The 23,922-nt window shown below is 53.7% G+C and overlaps 2 protein-coding genes across 2 annotated transcripts; both read right to left on the reverse strand.

Annotated features, from left to right (window-relative positions):
• Window positions 1-3: 3 nt before the first annotated feature.
• Window positions 4-20,477, reverse strand: IL9R (interleukin 9 receptor). Its single transcript, XM_082431706.1, has 9 exons — window positions 15,956-20,477; window positions 11,684-11,820; window positions 11,257-11,362; window positions 10,998-11,176; window positions 10,381-10,526; window positions 9,849-10,050; window positions 9,262-9,367; window positions 7,818-7,902; window positions 4-5,065 (listed from the first exon to the last, which is right to left on the reverse strand). Exons 2-9 carry the CDS (start codon window positions 11,769-11,771, stop codon window positions 4,568-4,570), a joined length of 1,410 nt encoding a protein of 469 aa, XP_082287832.1. The 5' UTR covers window positions 11,772-11,820; window positions 15,956-20,477; the 3' UTR covers window positions 4-4,567.
• Window positions 20,478-20,596: 119 nt separating this feature from the next.
• On the reverse strand, window positions 20,597-23,893 carry POLR3K (RNA polymerase III subunit K). Its single transcript, XM_082431736.1, has 3 exons — window positions 23,728-23,893; window positions 22,572-22,659; window positions 20,597-21,372 (listed from the first exon to the last, which is right to left on the reverse strand). Exons 1-3 carry the CDS (start codon window positions 23,836-23,838, stop codon window positions 21,245-21,247), a joined length of 327 nt encoding a protein of 108 aa, XP_082287862.1. The 5' UTR covers window positions 23,839-23,893; the 3' UTR covers window positions 20,597-21,244.
• Window positions 23,894-23,922: the final 29 nt, after the last annotated feature.

The raw sequence follows: 23,922 nt of genomic DNA on the forward strand, positions 1-23,922 counted from the left end.
CAAACAAGAGGCCATGGACACAGAAGGGGGGTGGTGTTTCTGTCCCAGGGAAGGCCCTGCAGGGTCCTGCTTGGTTTCAAAACTCTAAACCCAGAGGAAATGGGTGATTTCCTAGTAAAGATACACATTGACAAAATGGACAGCAAACTAAGGAAAATATAAAAGCTCCCATTGGAAAATACTGGTTTACAGTTAACAACTGAATGTTAATTGACCTTTAACACATTCTGATTTTAATATCAAAGCTTGATGTACTTACATATTTCATCGAATATAGGATGTCAACGTTTAACAAAACAGACATTATTTTACGTACCATTAAAACTTTGATGCCAATTAAATTTTGACTTGCTCAGAAAAAAATTTCTTGATGAGATTACTTCCATTAAAGCCAGAAAAGTAAATTTAAAATAAAAAAAAATTTATTTACTTATTTGGCTGTGCCGGGTCTTAGTTTCAGCACACAGGATCTTTAGTTGCGGCATGCAGGATCTTTAGTTGTGGCATGCAGGCTCTTAGTTGCAGCATGTGGGATCATTTAGTTGCAGCAGGCAGGCTTTTTTTTTTTTTTAAGATTTATTTATTTATTTGGTTGCGCTGGGTATTAGTTGTGGCAGGCAGGCTCCTTAGTTGTGGCTCCAGGGCTCCTTAGTTGTGGCATGTGAACTCTTAGTTGTGGCATGCACGTGGGATCTAGTTCCCTGACCAGGGATTGAACCTGGGCCCTCTGCATTGGGAATGTGGAGTCTTATCTGCTGGACCACCAGGGATGTCCCCAGAAAAGTACATTTTTAATAAATTCTGGTTTGGGTCTAAATATTAAATTTAAACTTAAATAATGCTGCGAGTTTTAATACACCTACTTTTCAGTGTGTCAATTTATTTTTTCAACTGTGTTAACACTGTAACAAAAAAGGACCATTACAACACTCTTGAGGGCAAGAACACAGGGGCATCTGGCCCTCAGGTGGACGCAGGACTGCCATCCCCACGGCCCAAGAGTTTCTCCTCTTTCTCTGCAGGGACTTCTCCCCGTAAACACCCTGAATCTTTAAGAACCACAGGGTGCCATGAGTAAGAGCGCCCAAAGCCTTCATGCAGGGATGCTTTTATAAAATAAGTCCTGCTGAAATACTCCAGGAGAAATAGAGATACACCATGTGGCAGAGTCCAGGAGACAAGCGTAGAAGACTAACATCTCTGGGAGGATGCCACACCTCCCCCCTGCGAACTCAGAGCTGCCAACACGATCCCAGCTGTGTCCTCCAGGATGCAGCGCCCAACACGCCCCACTCACAGTTTAGCAGTGGCCAGTTCATCCCCTCCAACAGTCCTGGTGAATCTCTGAAATTCAGTGTTCTGATTATTCAATGCCATAATTTAGAAATTCCAACTGAAGTAGAGCCCACCAGTCCTGTGCCTTGATCAGAAAATATACAGGTAAGGAAAAGCAAAGTAGAAGGTCAACCAAAGTCAACTGATTTTCTATATCACAGTGCTATGGTCAGAATGTTTGTGTCCCCCCAAAATCCACACGTGGGAATCCTAACACCCATGTGATGGTGGTAGGAGGGGCAGCCTTTGGGAGGTGATTAGGTCATGAGGGTGGAATACTCAGGAATGGGATTAGTGCCCTTGTAAATGAGACCCTAGCCCCTTTCCTCCATGTGAGATACAAGGAGAAGTCTGCCACCAGAAAGCGAGCCCTCACCCTACCAGGCTGGCACCCTGATCTCAGACTTTCAGCCTCCAGAACTGGGAGACGTAAATTGCTATTGCTCATAAGCCACCCTATCTGTGGTAGTTTGTGATAGCAGCCCAGATGGACTAAGGCAATCAGCAACGATGTAGGGGACAAATTGGAATTTGAAAAAAAAAAATTACAATAGCGCACAGCAACAAAGAGTAGCCCCCGCTCGCCGCAACTAGAGAAAGCTCGCGTGCAGCAACGAAGATCCAACACAGCCAAAAATAATAAATAAATAAAATAAATATATTTTTTTACAAAAAACACTACGCTAGGAGAAAAAATGAACACGAAAGGCCATGCATTATATGACTCCATTTATATGAAATATCCACAGTAGGTAAATCCATAGAGACAGAAAGTGGACTCGTAGTGGCGAGAGGTCAGAGGGGGCGTGGGGAGGAGAGTGACTGCTTAAGGGGCAGGGGATTTCCCTTTAGAGGGTAAAGATGTTTTGGAACTAGATAGAGGTGATAGTTGCAAATATTACAGACATACTAAATGTCACTGAATTGTACACTTTAAAATGGTTACTTTCGTACTATGTAAACTTCACCTCATCAAAAGCCAAAGAAAGAGAAAGCGTCCTGCAGCCTCCCCTGAGCAGGGTGAGTTTGCTCCCCTCACCCTGCCCTGGCCGGGCCTCCGAGGTCTTCCCCGGTCCAGCCACATTTTGGACCTTTGTGCTCCAGCCACACCGTGCACTCAGCTCCTCCGCAAGCAGCTTCCTCATCGAGTCCCAGGCCACCTTCTCTGACTCCTTCCTAGACGCCTGGGGATCAGCGACCCCTCACCAGGGCTCACGGGGTCTTTCGAACGTTGCGATCTCAGCGTGCGGTTTCCAAGGGTCGTCTCGTCGGAATAAGTGGAAATCAGCGTTTTCTGAGCCCCACGACATGCAGGCACCTGGCTCAGGTACTGCCAGGCCTGTGTCCCGAGGGGCGGGCGCGGATCACCTACAACCACCGGCCTCTGAGTGGCTCCTCACTCAGGCGCCACCAGGACCGAGTGTGTTAGTCAAACAAACACTGTCCCCAGGTGTGGGATCCCATAGGGGCCCGAGTCCACGTGAAGCCACAGGAGCCATGCAGCTGCTGTCATATACACAGCAGCTGGGGGTTCCCCAGGGTTGGCTCCAGGAAGTGGAGTCACGCTGGTATTTTTACCCTTGGTTAGAGTGGATGGTGCCTGTACCTCATTTCCGTCTACACCCCTCCGCTCTCTGGATACTAAAGATACATGCGGGGTCCTCTTCGTCCCTGCTGACCGGGATCCGGTTCCGCTGCGGCCCCCGCAAAACCTTAGGGCTCCACAGGCACACAGAGGGGAGGGGGAGGCCTGTCTGAGCCAGAGGGACCTTTGCCTTTTGGGGCCTGGGGCTGCATGTGCTCCTCTCTGCTCAGGCTGCAGGGGACCCTGGAGCCCCCTGAGAGGTGCCCCCTCTGGCTCAGCACCCAGGGGGACAGACCTCCATCTATCCCACATTCAGTACTTCAGCACCTCCAACCCCAGGACCGTCTTGGCCCAGCCCTCACTGGGCGGAGGATCCCAGCACCAGACCCAAGTCCCGCAGCCCGGCGGCGGGATAGGGTCTCCTGCTCGAGGCCCCCAGTAAGAGTGACAGGGCTGCCCCCGGAGGGACCACGGCGGCTCAGGCCAGCAGGGAGGTGGGCATGGCTGGCATGGGCACTGCCCAGAAATTCATATGTTGAAGTCCTAACCCCCAGTACATATGAACATGACCGTATATGGAAATAGGGTCTTTGCAGATAATCCAGCCAAAATAAAGTCAGTCATTCAGGTTGGCCCTAATCCACTATGATTACGTTGGTATAAAAAGAGGGGCTTTGGACAGGAACACACAGAGGGAAAACACCTTGTGAGGACTGGAGCTGCGCTGTCCCAAGCCAGAAACTACCAGAGGTGCAGGGAACCCTGAATCAGATCCTCCCTGGTGCCCTCACGGCCCTGCCAACACCTAGATGTCAGACTTCCAGCCTCCAGAACTGTGAGACAATAAATCTGTTGTTCTAAGCCACCTAGTTTGTGGGACTTCGTTACGGCAGCCCTAAGGGATGGACACAGGCGCCCTCTGCTCTGTCCTCCTCTCTCCAGACCACGGGGGTGGGGGTAGAGGCAGGGCCCTTCAGAGACCAAGACCACTGCTGGGTGGTCACTCTGGCCCTGACCCTTGGGGGCTCTGGCCACAGCTCTCAGCCCCGGGGGGCCATGGGAGGACGAGGACAAGGAGGGGCGGGGAGGCGGCCTCCCTGGAGCTGGTCACTGAGCCTCCCCCTGCTATTCCTGGAGCCCAGAAAGCCCAGGAGTAGCCAGACGCCACCCTTCCTATGTCCTCTGGGCCCCTCTCCCAGCCATCAGCAGTTTGAAACAGCTGCTGTGTCCCTTTTCATCTCAGTAGGGGAGAGACCTCAGGAAGGCACAGAAACAGGACACTAGGCCTGGTCACGGTGTCTCACCTGTGTCCACGGGGCCCGGGCTGGCCCTTGAAGGGACGGAGGGCAGAACTGGCTGTGGGCCCTTGGGTTAAGCCAGGAAGCGGGGAGGGAAGCGGTGGACGGGAGGCCAGGATGGCAGGATGCTGAGGGCAGAGCCCCCTCCCAACAGATGCAGAGGGAGGGGAGGAGGGGAGAGCCTCTTGCCTCCATCCAGACCGGACATCTGACGGCTGCATGGGTGGCCCTCCGCAGGTCCAGTGCCAGTCAAGCGCTGGCTCCGGGGACTTTGGTCCATGTTCCCCAGGATGGACGTGCTGCAGCACCGTGGGGACGGAGCCCACCGTCTGCCAAGAGCAGGAGGGCCTCACGCGGCCCATCCACCAGAGTCCTGCCTCTGACTGTGACCAACACCTGCACAGTTACCTCCTGGCCGGGCATCCAGGCTCTGCTGGTCACAGAAAAGGCCACAGGCCAAGGCAGGGTCGGGCTCAGAGCTCTGCGCGTTTCCTGTGAAGGTGGAGGGGCAGCCCCACCTGGAGCAGCCCAGGGCACAGTAGTCACTGCTGCTGCCCTGGGACTGCGGGGGAGCCAGCCTGGCAAGGCCTGCGGGGGCCCAGGCCTCCTGTGGCAGGTAGGCAGGCGGCGCCCCCCCCCACTCCACACATCCTGCGGGCAGCGCATCTGCTGGGAGGCCGGTGCCAGTGCTCCCCTCCTCCTCCAGGCCCGCTAATGGCCCCACGTCCACCGGGTCACAGGTGAGCAAAGCGATGGCCTCCTGGACATGGGACTCCCAGGCTCCTTGTGCGGGGCCCATGCAGTCCGGGCTTGGCTGTGGACCAGCTCTGTGGGCCCCTATCCAGGTCTGGAACAGAGCACCGAGAGGAGGGAAGGCCTCAGGCAGTGTGTTCAGGACTCACCGTGGGAGCAGCCTCCCCTCCTCCAGGAAGCTCTCCAGACATCCACGCCCAGAGGCCAAGAACACCTGTGCCCAGAACATTCTATCTTCCCCCCATGGGCCAGCCCAGCCTCAACACAGAACCCCCATTCCCTTCAGGCCCCTCCCTCGGCTCCCAGCACAGGGCCTGTGCTCACAGAGGCCTGAGCCAGGGTACAGACGGTGACAGGGCTGAAGACACTGCTGCCTCACACACTGCCAGCAGCTGCAGAGCCCGGGCACCCTCACCGCAACCCCACTACACGCTCGCACGCACGCACGCACAGGAGGTGCTGTTGGGCCTGGCACCTTGGGGCCAAGGCCAGCAGACCTGGACCCCTCTGTGGGGCCACAGGAGGCCCCCTATCTCCAAAAGGAAGCTGTTACTGCATGTAAATCAATGACGTTAGCACACACCCTCACACCATACACAAAAATAAACTCAAAATGGCTTACAGACTTCAACATAAGACAGGACACCATAAAACTCCTAGAAAAGAGCACAGGCAAAACATTCTCTGACATAAATCATACCAATGTTTTCATAGGTTGGTCTCCCAAGGCAACAGAAATAAAAACAAAATAAACAAATGGGACCTAATCAAACTTATAAGCTTTTGCACAGCAAAGGAAACCATAAACAAAACGAAAAGACAACCTATAGAATGGGAGAAAATATTTGCAAATGATGTGACTGACGAGGGCTTAATTTCCAAAATATACAAACAGCTCATACAACTCAATAACAAAAAGAAACCCAATCAAAAAATGGGCAGAAGACCTAAATAGGCATTTCTCCAAAGAAGAAATACAAATGGCCAAGAAGCACGTGAAAAGATCAACATCACTAATTATTAGAGAAATGCAAATCAGAACTACAATGAGCTACCATCTCACACTGGTCAGAATGGCCATCACTAAAAACTCTACAAATAACAAATGCTGGAGAGGGTGTGGAGAAAAGGGAACCACCCTTCACTGTTGGTGGGACTGTAAGTTGGTGCAGCCACTATGGAAAACAGTATGGATGTTTCTTAAAAAATTTAAAAATAGAGCTACCATATGACCCAGCAATCCCACTCCTGGGCATATATCCAGACAAAATTCTAATGCAAAAAGATACATGCACCCCTATGTTCATAGCAGCACAATTCACAATAGCCAAGACATGGAAACAACCTAAATGTCCATCAACAGATGAATGGATAAAGAAGATGTGGTACATACATACAATGGAATACTACTCAGCCATAAAAAAGAATGAAATAATGCCATTTGCAGCAACATGGATGCAACTAGAGATTATCATACTAAGTGAAGTAAGTCAGAAAGACAAAGACAAATACCATATGATATCACTTACACGTGGAATCTAAAATATGACACAAATGAACTTATCTACAAAACAGAAACAGACTCACATACTTAGAGAACAGGCTTGTGGTTGCCAAGGGGGTGGGGGTGGGATGAACTGGGAGTTTGGGGTTAGTAGATGCAAACTAGTGTATATAGGATGGATAAACAACAAGGTCCTACTGTATAGCACAGGGAACTATATTCAATATCCTATGATAAACCATAATGGAAAAGAATTAAAAAAAAAAAAAAAAAGGAAGTCGTTTCCTAGGAGGCACCAGGAGTCTCCATCGAGTGCACCACACACCACACCTTCCATCATTGTCCTGCCCCCTGGAGAGCCAGCCCGTGGCTCCAGACCACCTCCCAAGGGGTCTAACTAACCTCTGACAGGTGCTGTGGTTCTACAGAGAACGGGCTGGGTGCCTGCAGCCCAGAAGATGAGTGCAGGGCATCAGAACATTTACCCCCCATGCAGCCCTGACAAAGTGCTCGGCTTTAAGCTTCAAATTATATTTTTGGATGACAAGCTTGAAAACTAGACTCCCTGTTAAGAGAGAAAAGGGCCAGGCGGAAGGCAGCCATGCAGAGCCGGTGGGGGAGAACCTGGGCAGCACCACCTCCATCCTCTGCCCAAAGTGAGGGGCCCGAGAGGGTGGGGACCAGAGACCACCCATTGGAGCTCCTCCCCCCACCCCTCCTGCCTGTGGAGCAGGAACTACCAGGCCAGCAGGGAGGGTCCGACGGGGTCTCCAGGCTGTTCTCAGCGTCATGGCCTGTGAGAGGCCACCACGATGTGTGGGGGGGTGTAGGGTCAACTCATCGCTACCCAGGGGGCCGGGAGGGGCCAGGCACTCCACGACGGCCACCAGAGTAGCCCAGGGACCAGGGAGGGCCCCAGGGCAGCACAAGACACAGATGCCTTCAGGTGCAGACAGCCCCCTGAGCTGGCACCTTGAACTGACCATTTACCTCCAAGGGCTGCTGCAAACCAGAAGAGGCAGAGATAACGTCATGAGAAACTTTACATCTTTTCCCACCAGCAATGGAATCAGAGACATGAGAAGAAAAAGAACTCGGCAATAGAGAATAAAGCTAATTTGTCTTTGGCCCCTTTGAGCCACAGTGTGTACATATACTACATATATACTATATATACCACTATATATACCAAAAAAGCTCAAAGCACTATATATATACTATATATACCACTATATATACCAAAAAAGCTCAAAGCACTGACAGAGGCCCCCAACCCTCACCCAGAGCCCACACCCTGGGCAGTCCAGACATCTGGGCAGCCCGGGCCCACCGGGTCACAAACCTGGAAGTCCCCGTTGTGCACACTGTACAGTGACTGGAAGAACGGGCCTGGGGATGGCACGTCCTGGTACAAGGCTGTCTTCATCCTGAGGTCAGGAGACAGCAGTCAGAGGCCCAGCTCCAGGAGGTCACTGCCAGGAACGCGGCTCCTTCCAAGCAGCAGGGACCGGCCCTGCCCCGTCGGTGCTGCTGTCGCCCTCTCCTCTCGTTGGGTCCAGGTCTGACACCTGGCACCTGCGGCCCCCTCGCTAATGACCCCACAGGACTGACTTATACCAAGACATGGGTCCTTTTAAGGTGAGTGGTGATGGGGGTTCAGGGGTGGGGGTGACCAGCTGTGTCTTCAGCCGGAGGGGGAGACAGCACTTCTGGGAACCCCATCAGACTTCTCCCCGAGCACCGGATCTACCTGCCCAAGACCCACTGCTCCTCCCCTGAGGACGGCACCCCAGACTCCGACCCAGCAAGTCCAGATCAACCTTGCCAGCCTCCCTGGGGGCCTGTCCCGATTCCCCACCCCAGGGTGGCATCAGGGGCCACCAGTCACATCACATCCACCCCACGTCCCCTCACTTTCCCATCCTGAGACCCTGTCACTCCCTGCACTTTGCTCCAGCTCTGCTTCTCCCGCCAGCTCACACACAATTGCCTCCCTTTGGACCCCATCTCTGGCCACCCCGCAGGTCCTCCTCCTCACTTGTACCCCAAAACTCCATTCTCAAAACATAAACCGGATCCCATCCCACATGACCAGGCTTCAGGTGCTTTCCTGGGACCCGAGGGCAAGCCTGAGCCTTTCCTGGCTTTCTTGGCCACCCATCGGGCCCTGCCCAGCACCCCATCCCTCCCTCACCCTGGCTGCCTCTGTCCAACCTCCTCTCATCCTCTCTGCTACCCATCCACGCCTGGCCGGTCTCCTGCGGGACCCCCTCCTGCGGGACGAGGCCCCTGCACCTCATCTCGTAAGTTGACATGTGTGATCGCTTGTTTCAGGAGGGCTTTTTTGTTCATCTGGTTGTCCGTGGCACCCATCAGGGCGGGGAACAGGGCCCTGTGGAAACCAGATGCCCAACACTGCCTGCATAGAACCACTGTGCAAATGAGCCAGCGCCAAGCACCTCCAGAGGCAGGAGACAAGGGCCTCAGGTGACTCGGCCCCAGGGACTTTGGGTCATTCCAGGGCTCTTTTGGGCCACACTGCCCGCCACCCACATGCACCTGGCCAACTGGGGACATCCCCATTGGTCCAGGGCAGAGGCCTGAAAACCCCTCCCCACCCAGAAGCATTGGGGGAGGGGTGCGGGTTTGGGCCCTCAATGCACCGCCTACCCCACACCCACAAACGCACACACACGCTCATGCACACACAAATTCTCACACCCACACGTACAATAACACATTCACGTACATGCACACACTCCTACACACACTCCTTGGCTACCGACCTGGGTGATAGCTTGAACAGCAGGTAGGTCAGGCTGGTCAGCAGGAGAAAGATGGACACAGCGACCAGGGTGCTGTCGGGCTGCCCCAAAGCTGGGACCAGGTGACCTATGGTGGGAAGGGCCCAGGGCTGTGTTCCTCCAAACTCACCTGGCAAAGGCACCTGGACGGGCGCCTCGGGCCAAAATGGAAGGTTTATGTTGCGCCTCCGAGAGCACTCTGGGTGAATCACACACCCCTGGGCCTTGCCTTTCCCATCCACAAGATCATCAGGGTCCGAGATCCTTTCCAGTACCTCTGTGCACAAGGGTCAGCCCAGCCCCCTAAGCAGACGAGGCCCTGCCCGGGCTCCAGAGACAGCAGCAACAGCCTGCTGTGTAGCTGGGGCCACACTCGCTCCAAGGAGACTGGGAGCTGCAGCTCCCTGGGAGGCCCAGCACTTGGCAGGTGTTTCCCCTTCACACATCTCAGACCTCCAGGGGAAGGCAGTCAACTGGGCCACGAGGGAGGGGGTCCCAGGAGGGGGAAGGGGTGGGACGCGAGGGGGCGGAGAGGCCCCACCCAGGCCCCTGAAGGCGGCAGCACCCACCTTGTCTCTGCGGGGAGTGGAAGCAGGCGGGCTGGCTCCAGTCACTCCACGGGCCCTCGTAGCGCTCCTCCTCCGCCACCGCATCCTCCAGTGTGGCCATCTGGACACGCAGCCGGGCCTCATAGGTGGAACCAGGGTCCAATTCAGTGGCTTCAAGTTTGAGCCAGGTCACCCCAACGATGTGATCCTTGTGCCAAGCCCGCTGTGGGGTGGAGAACAGTTCGGAGGTGCTGGGGGTGAGACTGGGCCCATCAGTCCTCGAGGACGCGTACACACAGCGTGGGCACACTTACACGTGTCCACAGACTTACATGCATCCACGTGCATGCACACTCATCCACACACACACACCCTGTGAACGCTCACACGTACACACAGGCACACTCACCACACCTGCACTCACTTACCCTTGTCTCTGGTCACCTCCCTCCCCACAATTCCAAGGTGACACCACCCTAGATGGGACGAGGAGTGACCCTGGCTGCTGCTCCCAGGAGAGAGAGGCCCCCAGGGTAGGCAGACCCAGCCTTACCTCCCAGGTCTCCTCCTGCCTCTTGAAGGCCAGCTCATAGCTGAGGAGTGAGGCCAGCGGCTCCAAGGCAGGACTGATGCTCCAGGTCAGGACACAGTGCTCAGAGCTGATGTTGCTCAGCAAGTCAGAGGGAGGGTCCAGCTTCACTGAAACAGAATGAAGCCACGTAACAGTGTGGGGGCCAGCACGCCCAGGACTGGGGATCGGAAAGATTCCCAGGAAGCATGGGGCACATGGCCAAGGCCTCCTCAGAGCAGAGGCCTCACTGGAAAACTGGTCCAGAGAAGCCCCAGGTGGGACAAGACAGCAATGACTTCCTCCAGCCTCTGCAGCCAGACAAGGTGAGTTTCAAATCTAACCTGCTGCTGGAAGTTCTTCCTACTGTCTTACTGAAGTCCTTCCTGCTGTGACTGAAGTAGATCGCAAGTGACTCAAACTGCGGCTCCTGCCCCAGCTCAAAGCCCTGCACCTTCATTCTCCTCCAAAACCCTACCCCTCCCCGGGGACCCCGCCTGCTCTTAGCCCTGGATCCGTCAGCAGGGACCAGGAACACTGACTGGGCCGTGGGGGTGATGTAGCCAGGATGCTCCCGGCCAACGCACCGACCCAGGCCTCACCATGTCTCCGGGGCAGGTACTGTGGATCCACCAGGCTGACCTGCTCCTTCCCAGAGACGTGACGGTGGAAGGTGATGGTGAAGTTGTCAGAAGGCACGAGCACCTCCTCGGGTGGCAGCTCCACGGTGCACACGCTGGCCAGGAAGACACACCTGTGCTTGCTGCCTGGAGCGTGGTTGCTGGAAAGGGCACGTGTCGGCACTAAAGGGCCACTGCACCAGCCCGGCTCCCTACCCTCACCCCTGCCCTCCGGCCTCACCTGGTGAAGAGCAGCCAGGGGCCGGCCCCCTGGTCCAGCTCCGGGGCAGACCAGTGGCAGTCTATCCTGAGGATGTTGTTGTTGTGGCACGTGAAAGTCCCAGGCCCTGGGAACAGTGACCCTTGCAAGCCCACAGTGGCTGCTTCAGGGCAGGGCTGGGGGAGGGGGAGGGCGTGGCAGCTGACCCCTCCGACAGGGCAGGCCCCAGAGAAGGAGCCCGGGAGAAGTTACCGCGGGCAGGGCTGGGAGACCCCGAGGGGATGGGCTCTGAGCGTGCAACCTGGGTGGGGCTGAAGCCCCGGCTGATCTCAGGAAGACGGGTGCCCGCACAGCCCAAACCCAACCCTTCCCCGTGGAGCCTGATGGGGGCAACCCTGCCCCCAGCTCTGCCCCCACAGCCCCCCACACACACAGTGCCAGCCCTCACCTCCTCCATCCCCTGGGACAGAGACGCCCAAGCCGACCCAGGCGCAGATGCAGGTGCAGGTCAGGAGCCAGGTGCCCACCTCTCGCATCAGGACCTCGCTCTGCAAGGTCCAACCTGGAAGGGGCTGGGCTGAGGGGCTGTGGGCGGAGTGCCCCAGTGGGTGCTCCTGTGAGGGGCACTCCGAGTGGGCCACCACCTACACCCTCACCCTGTCCCGCGAAGGAGGCTGAGCACCGCTGTCCAAGCAGCACCGGCAAGAACCTCCAGCTCAGGCCTCCCGGGGTCACTGGACTCTGACTCAGCCACGTGTCCAGGTCTGCCCAGCGGGCGCCTCTCTGGGCCCGGCCCCCCATCCCTGGGCCCAGGTCCCCTCCCGCAGGGGAGGCACGGTTGGGGGAATGGGGTCGCGGACAACGACCACAGGGAAGCTCTGCTGGACCCCCTGGTCTCACACCTGGGCCAACTGTGTGAGGCGCATCACCCACGCGAATTCCCACCAGAGCCACATGAGGTGGGGGACAGTCCCTGATCACTGACAAGGGAGCTGACCCCAGGGTCACACAGCTAGCTGCTCCCATCCTGGTGCTTTGCCCCAGGAAAGTGGAGGAGGATGGCAGCGGGGTGTCCACGCGACAGCCAACACCTCCCACACGCTGTCTGTCACACGCCTGTCCCCAGGTGCCCTGCAGAGGAGAGCGCCCCCGGGAGCAGGGCTCTCAATGCAGGGGTGTCAGCCCCAGGATCACTGGAGACAGGGGCTGGGTGCTGGGAAGCGCCTGGGGCTGAACAGGCCGCTAACACCCTGTCACCCCATTTGCAGCTCCAGATGGTACACTGATAGCTCCTCTGCAGGAAGCAGGACCAGCCTGGTTATGCAAGCCTGATGAGTGATAAGGAAGCAGAAAAACAGCAGACATGCACAGACCGCAGCACGGAGGCACTCCAGGAGCCCGCACACACTCACCCGGTAGCAGACACCCGCCCACCCCACCCCCCACAGCCTCTCCGTGGACCCACAGGATGGGCCCCTGTCAAGGCCAACAGTCAGGAAGACCCCACCCTTCCCTAGACTGAAGCATCACCTGCTACAACCAGCCACGGCAGGAGAGGCTGCAGCGACCACTGGATGGAGACAGGCAGCCTGGCAGCAGCTGGCTCTCAGGGCGCGTGAGGACGGGATGAGAGGGAGCACCAGGATGGGGGTGGCTCAGGCACAGCCACCGCTGCCCGGCTGAGAGCTGGCCCAGGCCACAGTGGGGATGGCCACTGCCCCAGCGGTGGAGGGACACCTGCATTTGTGAGACTTGGGCCGGCAAGGCCACAGGCTGACTCAGGAGCGTGGACTGGGGCGCTCCAAGCTCAGCTGGCCCCAGGGGCAGGAGTGGGGAGGACAGGACCCACACGGGACACTCGTGCGAAGTAGCAGGCCAGGCCCACCCTGGGGAGAGGTGGGCAGGGCACACGGCAACTCGGCCATCTAGGGGGAGGGTCCCTGCTTTTCATCTGCACGATTCTGTCCAAACATAGTGAGCCGGGCAGGGCCATCACCCTCCTATGGACGAGGAGGCTGAGGCCCAGAGACACCAGACTTGCAGGATCGGGGGCACTGGTCACCTGGCCTGGGCACTTGCCCCACCAGCTCCCACACAAGCCTGTGAGCTTCCCCCTCCCCGGGGCATCAGTCTCTCTCCTCAGGGAGCCTCAACACTGAGGCAGGGCTGCCCCCAACCTTGGCAACAGACGCTGGGCCAGGTGGGGCAGAAACCCCACCTGACTACTCCCTGGTCCTGGCAGAGGCACTGGGATGGCCCCAGGGAGGCCTAATCACAGCTCAGACAAGACCAGGTCACGGGATGGCTGTGACGGCAGGAGGATGGGACCCAGAGTCTGGGCCCTCGGGCAGAGCTGCCCACTACACCTCCCATCCTGCTGGGAGCCTGGCTGACATGTCCACCCAGCACCGTCCCTTTCCATCAGGACCTTCAGCACACAACCACTCCGGCCCCTTCTCAGGACCCCATCTCCTCCCTGGCCTCTGGGTCAAGTTCTGGCCCAAATGACCACTGGTCCCCACAGCTTGCCTGCCCCGGTTTCCCGGCCCAACATGAAGTCATGGGCTGCCGTGCACTGGACCCCTGCCTCGGGGCCCACAGACGCTGCCAGCCCAGGGCCAGGTCTCCAGAAGGACTCAGCCCCTCCGCTCCCGAGCGCTCACCTGCTGCCAGGCAAACTGCCTGGCCAGAGCAGGCCTCTGTCATGGGGCTGATGCATCGCAGCACGCCCTCCGGACTGGCTTCATGGCAATTACTGCACCCACTTTCTGTCACCTTTCACACAGAGTCTGTATTTTTAATGGGGAGCGAGGGGTACCCTGTTACTCTCCCTGCCCACCCCAGAAGCTGGCAGACACAGAGGGGGGTGGGATGGAGGCTGCTGCTTAAATGCACACTTATCCACCACTGTCCTCTCTGCTGGAGCAGGAGGAAGAAATCCAGGTCCTGGCTCCCCAGAAGCAGCTGGAACCTGGGGGAGACGGGGACTAGCCAGGAAATGAGGCTGGAAATGGGAGCAGGTGGCTCCCGCTCTGGGCCCCACATGCGCAGGTGGGCGACCCCAGCACCCTGGGACCTGACGCTGTGGGGCGGAAGTGCTGGAGGACTCTGCTTCCCATGGTGGTGCTGGTGCCGACCCTGCTGGGGAAGGGCAGGGAGCAGAAGAGGTCAAGGCCAGCTGGGGAGAGCGCGGAGACGGCGCAGAGGGCAGAAGAGGGAGGAGGTTCCACGGCGCACTTGCCGCCTGCCTTCCTAGAGGGCTGAGCTGGACGGGCGCCCGCCTCAGTGGGGTGGAGGTCCGGGAGACGTGGAAAGGCCAGGCTTGAGCCAGGGGCGGCCTCGGGTGGACAGGGGCACAGAGGGTGGGGCCCAGGGCAGAGGGAGGAGGAGGTCCGAGGATGGAAGTCGGAGGAGCAGAGAGGACCTGAGGGACCTCAGGACGAGCCCTCACTGTCCCCTCTGCCCGGCTGCCTTCTGCATGATGAACCTTCATGAAGCCCCCCGAGTCCCCCAGGCTGTCTCCCCAGCCAGAGCAGACACCCCTGAGCCAGGCCCAGCCTGCTTAGGACAGGGGCGGGGGCGGGGTGGGCAGTGGCTATGGGCACGGGCTGGAAGGACACTGACACAGGCCTGGGGCTAAACGGGGGGAAGCAATGCCCCTGCTCTTCCCGTGCTGCCCCTGCAGCCCTGGCAGCGAGGCTCAGCCGGCACCGCCCCTGCATCTGGCTCCTCCAGGGCAAGAACCTGTCTGATTTATGCTGCGTCCCCTGCACCCAGCCCCTCACTGTTGAAGAAACACATCCTGAACCTCCCCACAGGCCCGCCCTTGCCTGGGGTAGGCGGTGTTAATGCCTTGGGTCCCTTGGGGGGCTCTGAAACATTATTCGAGCAGAACCCTCTACTCCCCTCCCTCTGCTTAGCTGAGTAACCCTCCTGGAATCCCACCCTCACCCACTGCCCCGTCCACAGCTCCAAGGGGGGTCCACAGACTCCCAGCTCCTCTTCTGCCCTAAAGCTCCCCAAAGGTGTCGGGGAGAGAAGGGGCCTTACCAACCTCAGGACTGGACCTCAGCTCCACTTGTGGTCGTCACGGCTGAGACCACCTGGCCCCAGAACGCCCACTCACTCGTCCCCACAAAGGTCAGGAACTACAAACTGCCTGACAAGCTCAGCGCCCTTCTTTCTGCCCAGAGGCACCCGTGACCCCTACAGGCCTGGAAATCGCAGCCCAGCATCCTGTCATCAGCACTGCAATCCTGCTGTCTCTGGGAGATGCCCGAGGCCAGGACACCAAAGGCGGTAAAATGAGGGTGGCCGCCCAAACGCCCTCTGCCCTTCCCGTCCAAGTGTGGTCCCCAGGTTCTTTCTGGGGCCCACGATGGCGGGCCACCAGTCTCTCTGTCCCGCCAAGTTCACGCTGACCTGAGTGGTTGAGAAGCCCAGATTACAGACTCACCTTCCCAGACGCATCTGCTAGGTCCCATGGCAAGTCTGACTGGCCCCCAACCCTGCAGCCCTGGAGGTGACTTGTCGCCCTACCACCCCTGCGTTTGCAGCAAGTCCCTCAGCCTGATTCAGGAGATAACTGCACGGCCCGGTGACGTGAGCCTCTCACGGCAGGCTGATATAGGCCGCCCACATCTGAAACCACAAGCGCAGAGCCGAGCAGCTGTCCCAAGTGGGGGTGACAGGCGACCATCATCCCAGTCATAAATCCTACCTCTCAGTCCTCAGGAACAGAAAAGTTGCTGAACGTGGACTTTGGTGACTCGTCCATTGATTGGCGGATGAGTGTCTGCCGCGTTCCTCTCAGGAAACACCAGTGAGATGTATTAAATTAGCGCCGGGAGGTGAGAACCCTGACCAGGCACAGAGCAGGTCTCCTTTCCTAGGCTTCCTGGGAGGTGCCGCTCAGGCGATCCGGGAGTGCTGGGGTGGGTGGCGGGGGTGTTAAACATAGAAGTACTGCAGTCTCAGTTCAGGAAGGAAATAAAAAATGGGAGTCCCCTTTGACCTCAGAGAGAAAGCCCCTGTAAGAAGTTAGGCACAAGTCCCTCCAGACGACGTTGAAGCTCCAACAAATGCACATTTAACGGCCTCGTTCCTCACTCTGAGCTTTGCGGCCTCCTCGCTGCTCTGGCTCTTTTCAAAATCTTTCTAGGGAAGTACATAAAAACCTACCTCACGCCTTTACTGGTGGTACAGGCCATGGTTTAATAATCCTGTTGATGGACATTTGGATTGTTGCCTACATACGCTATTTCAATTTAATTGTCATATATATAACTGACGTTATCATATTAGTTTCAGGTGTATATATGCTACATGCTATTTTAAATGAAGGTAGGAGCTTCCCTGGTGGTGCACTGGTTAAGAATCCGCCTGCCAATGCAGGGGACACGGGTTCGAGCTGTGGTCTGGGAGGATCCCACATGCCACAGAGCAACTAAGCCCATGCGCCACAACTACTGAGCCTGCGCTCTAGAGCCCACGAGCCACAACTACTGAGCCTGGGCGCCTAGAGCCCATGCTCCGCAACAAGAGAAGCCACTGCAATGAGAAGCCTGTGCACCGTAACGAGGAGTAGCCCCCACTCACCGCAACTAGAGAAAGCCGGCGTGCTGCAACGAAGACCCAATGCAGCCAAAAATAAATAAATAAATTTATTTTTAAAAAAAAGGTTAGGTGTGGAACTGTTGTGTCTAAGGTTGACTGTTGTAAAATACTGATAGATATTGCCAAGTGGCCCCCCAAAAATGCACCAACTTCTACTCCCACCAGATGTGTAAGAATGCCTGTAGCCCTCACCAACTGTATACATTATCAGTCTTTTAAATCTTTGTCAATCTGATAGGCAAAGACATTTCAACGTTGTCTTAATTTGCACTTCCTTGATTATCAGTGAAGATAAGCATCTTTTCATATACTTATTGGCTATGTGTTCTTTGGGGTACCAAATAAGGTCACATTTCAGTGTGTCCCTGTGCCTACGTTTAGGTGTGAGTGTGCATGTCTGTATTCTGTGCATCTGAGGCAAGGTCTAGAGACCCCAGAGCTGGTTTCCAGTTTCTCTGGAGTCTGAGAAACCAGGACCCATGGAGAGATGGAATCAAAGGCTCAAGCCCGTGAAACACCTTAAGAATGACCAGGGACATAATCATACTTCTTTCTAATATTTAAATTTCAGTTAGCTTGGCCCCTCTCTTACCTATTATAAGCATGTACTTTTATACTCACTGGCGCCATCCCTTCCCTAGTATCCTTATCAAGAGCTTCCTTCTCTCTGTCAGGCTAGAACTTACTGCCTTGAGACCAGCAGACCACACACCACCCACACCACAACCCCACAAGGAGAGACCACCAAGGCTACAAAGGTGGGTTATCATGGACACTTAGATGCGGGAAGACCAGTGCCACTTTGTCCAGGAAGTGTTCTGATAGCACAACCTGACACTCCACCCCCTCCCATAACAAATGGAGATAAACAGAAAAACAACATCCATAGATGGAGGGAAAAAGACCATACAACCAGAGTCACCAAACACCTGTTGAAACCCAGCCCCTTGAAAGAAAGGAACAGCCAATAACAAACACCATTAGTCAGACATGTCCTAAGGATGTTATATGTGAAGCTACATAAATCCTCACAACCCTATGAGGCAGACCAGAGGTTAGCAAACTACAGCCCACAGGCCAAATCCACCCCACCCTTTCAAAAAAACCTGTGAGCTAAAAATAGTTTATATGGAGAATTCCCTGGCAGTCCAGTGGTTAGGAATCTGTGGGCAGTCCAGTGGTTAAGGCTTTCACTGCCGTGGGCCCAGGTTCAATCCCTTGTGGGAGACTTCCCTGGCAGTCCAGTGGTTAAGACTTCGTCTTCCAATGCAGGAGGTACAGGTTCGATCCCTGGTCGGGGAGCTAAGATCCCACATGCCTTGCAGCCAAAAAACCAAAACATAAAACAGAAGCAATACTGTAACAAATTCAATAAAGACTTTAAAAATGGTCCACACTGGGCTTTCCTGGTAGCACAGTGGTTAAGAATCCGCCTGCCAAGGCATGGGACACGGGTTTGAGCCCTGGTCCAGGAAGATCCCACATGCCCCAGAGTAACTAAGCCCGTGCGCCACAACTACTGAGCCTGCACTCTAGAGCCTGGGAGCCACAACTACTGAAGCCCGCGCGCCTAGAGCCCGTGCTCCACAACAAGAGAAGCCACCGCAATGAGAAGCCCACGCACTGCAATGAAGAGTAGCCCCTGCTTGCTGCAACTAAAGAAAGCCTGTGCGCAGCAAAGAAGACCCAAAAATAAAAAAATAAAATAAATAAATTTATTAAAAAAAAAAAAAAATGGTCCACATCAAAAAAATCTTAAAAAAATGAAAAATAAATAAAGTCCCAATCCCTGGTCGGGGAAATGAGACCCTGCAAGCCGCACCTCAGAAATGAATTAATTAATTAATTAAAAGAGTTTATACACTTTTAAATGGCTGGGGGGAAAAAGCTTAAAGAATTATACGACATGTGGAACTACTATGAAATTCAGATGTCAGCATCCAGCTTCACTGGAAGACAGCCACACCACCCACTCATGTTGTCTGCAGCTGCTCTCATGCACTGACAGCGAAGTACTGGTGACAGGGCTTCCAGCCCTTGCTCTGCTGGCTCACAACTCAGCAGTGACCTTAACAGCGTTTCAAGGGCCACCATACGGTTGTATCCATTTTCTTTTTTTTTTTTTTTTTTTTTTTGCTTACTATGAGTGCACACCCAGCATGTCAAAATAAGAAAAGTGGACACTGAACGTCATGTTTTTAAGGCACAGGGCAGTGCAGATTATCCTGTCAGCAAACTGGATCGCAGAGCAGTGTTTATCACGCAACGATACTGCAATGGTCGACGTTGCCAGACCGAGCACTCGTCACTGGCAAGAGTCTCAACACAAAACAGAATTCCTGGACTTCCCTGGTGGCGCAGTGGTTAAGAATCCGCCTGCCAATGCAGAGGACACGGATTCAAGCCCTGGTCCGGGAAGATCCCACATGCCGCGAAGCAACTAAGCCTGTGAGCCACAGCTACTGAGCCTGCACTCTAGAGCCTGGGAGCCACAACTACTGAAGCCCGCGCGACTAGAGCCCGTGCTCTGCAACAAGAGAAGCCACTGCAATGAGAAGCCCGAGCACCGCAACGAAGAGTAGCCCCTGCTCGCTGCAACTAGAGAAAGCCTGTGCGCAGCAACGCAACACAGCCAGAAATAAATTAATTAAAAAAAAAAAAAAAGAGAGAAAGTGCTCATGGCCTGTGAGTCTGCACTGCATTATTTACCTGCAAATATGCTGAGGAAAACATCTGCATCCCTCAGCACACTGCATCTACTGAATCCATCAGCAATGTCAACAGTGAACTTCCTCTGCTCTCATGGCCTGAACCAGTATGAGATGCACGTTTGCAACGCTGATGACAAGGAACACTAACTCTGAACCTCAATTATGCAAAATGGTATCCATTCCTTTCATCAGTGGACTTGCATTACAAAATATTGTAGGATTATATTTTGAATTTCTTTATAAGACTTTGTTTTCTTGTGTTCTCCTAGATTTTGACTCTTGACCCACAAAACCCAAAATACTTACTATCTGGCACTTTACAGGAAAAGTTGTAAACCCCTGAAATAGACTATTATTATCTCCATTTTACACAGGAGGAAACGGACTTGACAGGCAGGCAGGCTGACTTCAGAGGGCGCGACCTTCGCCACTGATCCACCCTACCCTGCCTCCAACAACAACCCAAAATGAGAATAGGCATCTGAGGAAATGTAACTAACTAACGGCACAGAAAGAAGACACTGAAGATAACAGCCACAGGATAAAACCACATTTGCAAATCCAGCGCAAACTGCTCTGAAACAGAAAAAATTGGACACAGTGAGCTCAGGACCTGGTCAACCATCACATGAATGATACAGATTAATAGTTTCTTGGAAAGATACCAAGTTTCAAAAAAGTAAAAATCTGTATCAAAGGCATAAATTTAAGTCCCATCATTCCATAAGTGAGACTTCATTATGAAGAGAAGAGATACAGGGAACTATATTCAATATCCTGTAATAAACCATAATGGAAAAGAATGTGAAAAAGAATACATGTACGTATAACTGAATCACTTTGCTGTACACCAGAAATTAACACAGCGTGGTAAGTCAACTATACTTCAATAAACTAAAAAAAGAGACAGATCTGAAAAAGCAATTAAGTCTGAGCAAGAAACCAATCCATCAATAACCAAGATCCTGTCCCCTGCTAGCCCAGGGTGTCCTTTTTCTCTTTAGAGTAGACGGACACAGAAAGTATAAAGTGTAAAAAAAAAAAACATACTACCTATTAAGTTTATTGCAATCCTAGGAAAAAAGAATACAAATCATAAAGAAATAGAAATCCATGTTATTCACAATTTTGTAACTAGTTTGGCCCTAAGTATAGTAGTTAGTTTTGGAATCCTGTTTTGGGGTTTGATGTCTACTTCTTCAGGCATTTAAAACACCGAGAAGGTGATATTAGACTTTTAACTTTAATTAAATATTCAGAATAAATTTTGATTAAATAAGTTTGCAATTAACAGTTAAATACTGAGGGACATCTAATGTACTAAACTACTAAGTTTTACTTTATTAGTTGTGCAAACAATGTAAATATTTAAGAGTGTCGGCTGATGGTGAGAGAATGTCAACTGCCCAATAAATGTAAAAGATGCAGAACAGGACCTTAAACAGGATGCACTTAGTTATGGATACTCCTATCCACACACACAGCCTCCTGGACATTAATGAGTTAATCCACTGACTGGGAGATGGGCTACATCTCCTCAGCCCCTGGCCAGCCACCCTAAATGGGTTTGCTTTCCACCACACCAGCCAAGACCCTCAGGACACAGAGTTCACACTCGCAGCTGGGAATTCACCCTGGGGAATACGGTAAGCAGACGCTGACACAGCTGGGCCAGCCTGGCCCTAGTCCCGCCAGCGATGTCCACACTGAGCATTGCAGCACTTGTAGAAGGTGGTCATGGGCTCGTCTGCAGAGCGGGTCTGAAGCTGCATGAAATAGGCACGAGGGTGTTCGCATTTGGGACACGGCTCTGGCAATGAGAAAAAACAAACAAGTGACCCACGTTGACTTAAAAAAATGATGCTTGTGACCAACACACTTGTTAGAAGTAGGTGTTACATGAAAGACAGCTCATCTGGAATCCCTTGCCCAGGGTGTCCTGCCCCACGATTTAAGGTTACCAACAGCGTTATCATTCCCACTGCGCTCTCACACTGAGGGAACGAGACCTGTGATCTTGGAAACAGTCCTCCTCTCCCTGGGTCCCTCTTCTTCAAGTCTGGCTGAAGACTGGCTAGAAACACCACGTGAAAGGTGACACGGCTGCCGTGTGCTTTACAGGGTCCATGCCCTGCAGATTCCCCTAAAAAGTGCATCTCCACCACCTGGTAATGGACAGGTCCTCTCATCTTCCCAAAGGAAATCCCAACGCACGACCAATCCACTTCCCCGTGAATTTAGAGATCCGTCTCGGCAGAAGTTGTCCAGGCTGTTCTTATCAAGATCTCAACAGACATCCCACGCCTTTTCAAAGTGTCCCAAGGCACGTATTTACTTTCACTGAGATTTCAATTTGAGAACCTTGCTTTTGATGGAAATGCCTTCAAACACTCTCAAACACCATTTTGGTACGTAATTCATCTCCTAATGACAAATTCTGCCAGTGCTGGATTTTTAACATAGCAGATCTGGATGTTCTCCGGGGGGAAAAAGACAGCAGTGATCATGCGCTAGCCCTTCCTCCTCTCAATACAGGTAATGTCTAGGGCTCTCCTTCCTTCTTTGGTCACATCTATCTCTACCAGAAATGAATCAAGACTTGGAATAAATATTTATTTTACTGAATGTTTAGTGCAGTTTAATACTCTGTATCATTAACTTTTAGAAATCTGTGTGAGAACAAAATCCTTAAACTGGTTTTTTATTACTCCAATCACACCTGCTAAGTGCCTGCTATATGCCAAACGCTCATTTGTGCTCTCACAATCTATGACTATGGATTAGCCCAGACAAATCAAGGACCCCCTGAGACTCTAACTCAGGTCTGAAGGACTCCAAAGCTTGTGCCAATGTTGTTTGCGTAACAAATACATTATAAGAGAAGAAAACACTTTCTAGTTTTAGAAGCCCATTTCACACAAGTACATCACAGACTCTGCCGCAGAGTGGCACAGCCAGCAGCCTCATCCTTACCCACAGCTCTGGAACAGAAAAGGTTTTCCCTCTCACCTGCAGTAGAGTCAACATTCTCCCACGCAGCTGCTCCACCGAGCACATCATCCACTTCTTTCAGCTTTGGATACTTCCGATTTGTTACCTAATAAGCAACAGCAGGTCTTCAGACTCTACAAGTAAGTGAACGGTACAAACCTGGGTCACCAAACCATACCCGCCCTCAAGTGTCTCCCCAGCCTTCGCTTCCTGCCTTCAACACAGACTGGAGGAATACTAAATGAAAGCAGAGTTCCTGCTGTCACACAGCAGGATGCTCCGTCAGAATTTAGAGGATCCGCGATTGGGATGTCCCCAAAAGAAGTGAGAAGACCTCTGCAAGGATTGGATGAAGCAACAGAGCAGGAGGAAAAAAATAGCTTAGGTGTGACCCTCTTCTTTTCCCACACCTCTAAGGTACTTGGTAATCCAAGATAAGAGAACCAAATACAACTGAAGCCAAAAAGGAGTCCAGCCACTCTCCCCAGGCAGAGAGTTTTCTGTTTTCCAAGTTTTACCAGACGTCCTTGAAATGTCACCCTTTGCATAGTTTCAGACTCTAAACTCCCACAACACAGCTATACGGTGGAATACTATACAAACATTAAGAATGAGGTAGTACCAACGTGCTCTACTTCTAAAAATTAAAGGTGTTCTAAAAAGGAAAGATGCATTACCGAGGGAGAGTAACAAGTTATATAATAAAGTGTGCATCACTCACGTAATGAACATCCAATACATTCCAGTTGTTCAGACTAGAACATAAGAGGGAACAAAACTGAAAAATCCCTGCCCTCCTACAGCTTATGCCCTAGTATTAATAAACAAATCGCATTAGTAAATTGCAAGGCGTATTGGAAGGCAAATGAGTCTTACGGAAAAAATAAAGTTAGGGGAAGGAACATAAAATTTAGAAAGAGGCTGCAATTTTAAATAATCCTTTAAGCAAAGACACGAGCAACGACTGACATGGGTACCTAGGGACAAGAGCGACCCGGGCGGAAAAGTCGTGTACAGGCTACGGGAGTAGTGCCCGTGCCGGGCGGGAGCGCCTCCGAGAGGCTGGCGTCGCGGGCAGAAGGCCCACTGGACCCGAAATCCGAGAAGAGGATGCGCGGGGAAGGTTAGGGTCAGCCTCCGCGCTGTGCGCGCCGCGCGGCCGGCCGGGGCCCACCTTGCGGGTGACGTTGTGCACGTAGGGGCAGGTGTTGCAGGCGAAGCGGTGGCAGCGCTGCCCCTCCTCCACGATCAGCCCGTTCCCGCAGCCCGGGCAGAAAAGCAGCATCGCGGCGACTAGCCCGGGTCTCCCGGCAGCTCTCGCGGCCGTTCGGCGCCGGCGCTCCGACGCTCCTACGCTCCGAACTCCCAT

Source organism: Balaenoptera physalus (genome assembly GCF_965194825.1).
Source record: "Balaenoptera physalus genome assembly, chromosome: 16".
Lineage (NCBI taxonomy): Eukaryota > Metazoa > Chordata > Mammalia > Artiodactyla > Balaenopteridae > Balaenoptera > Balaenoptera physalus.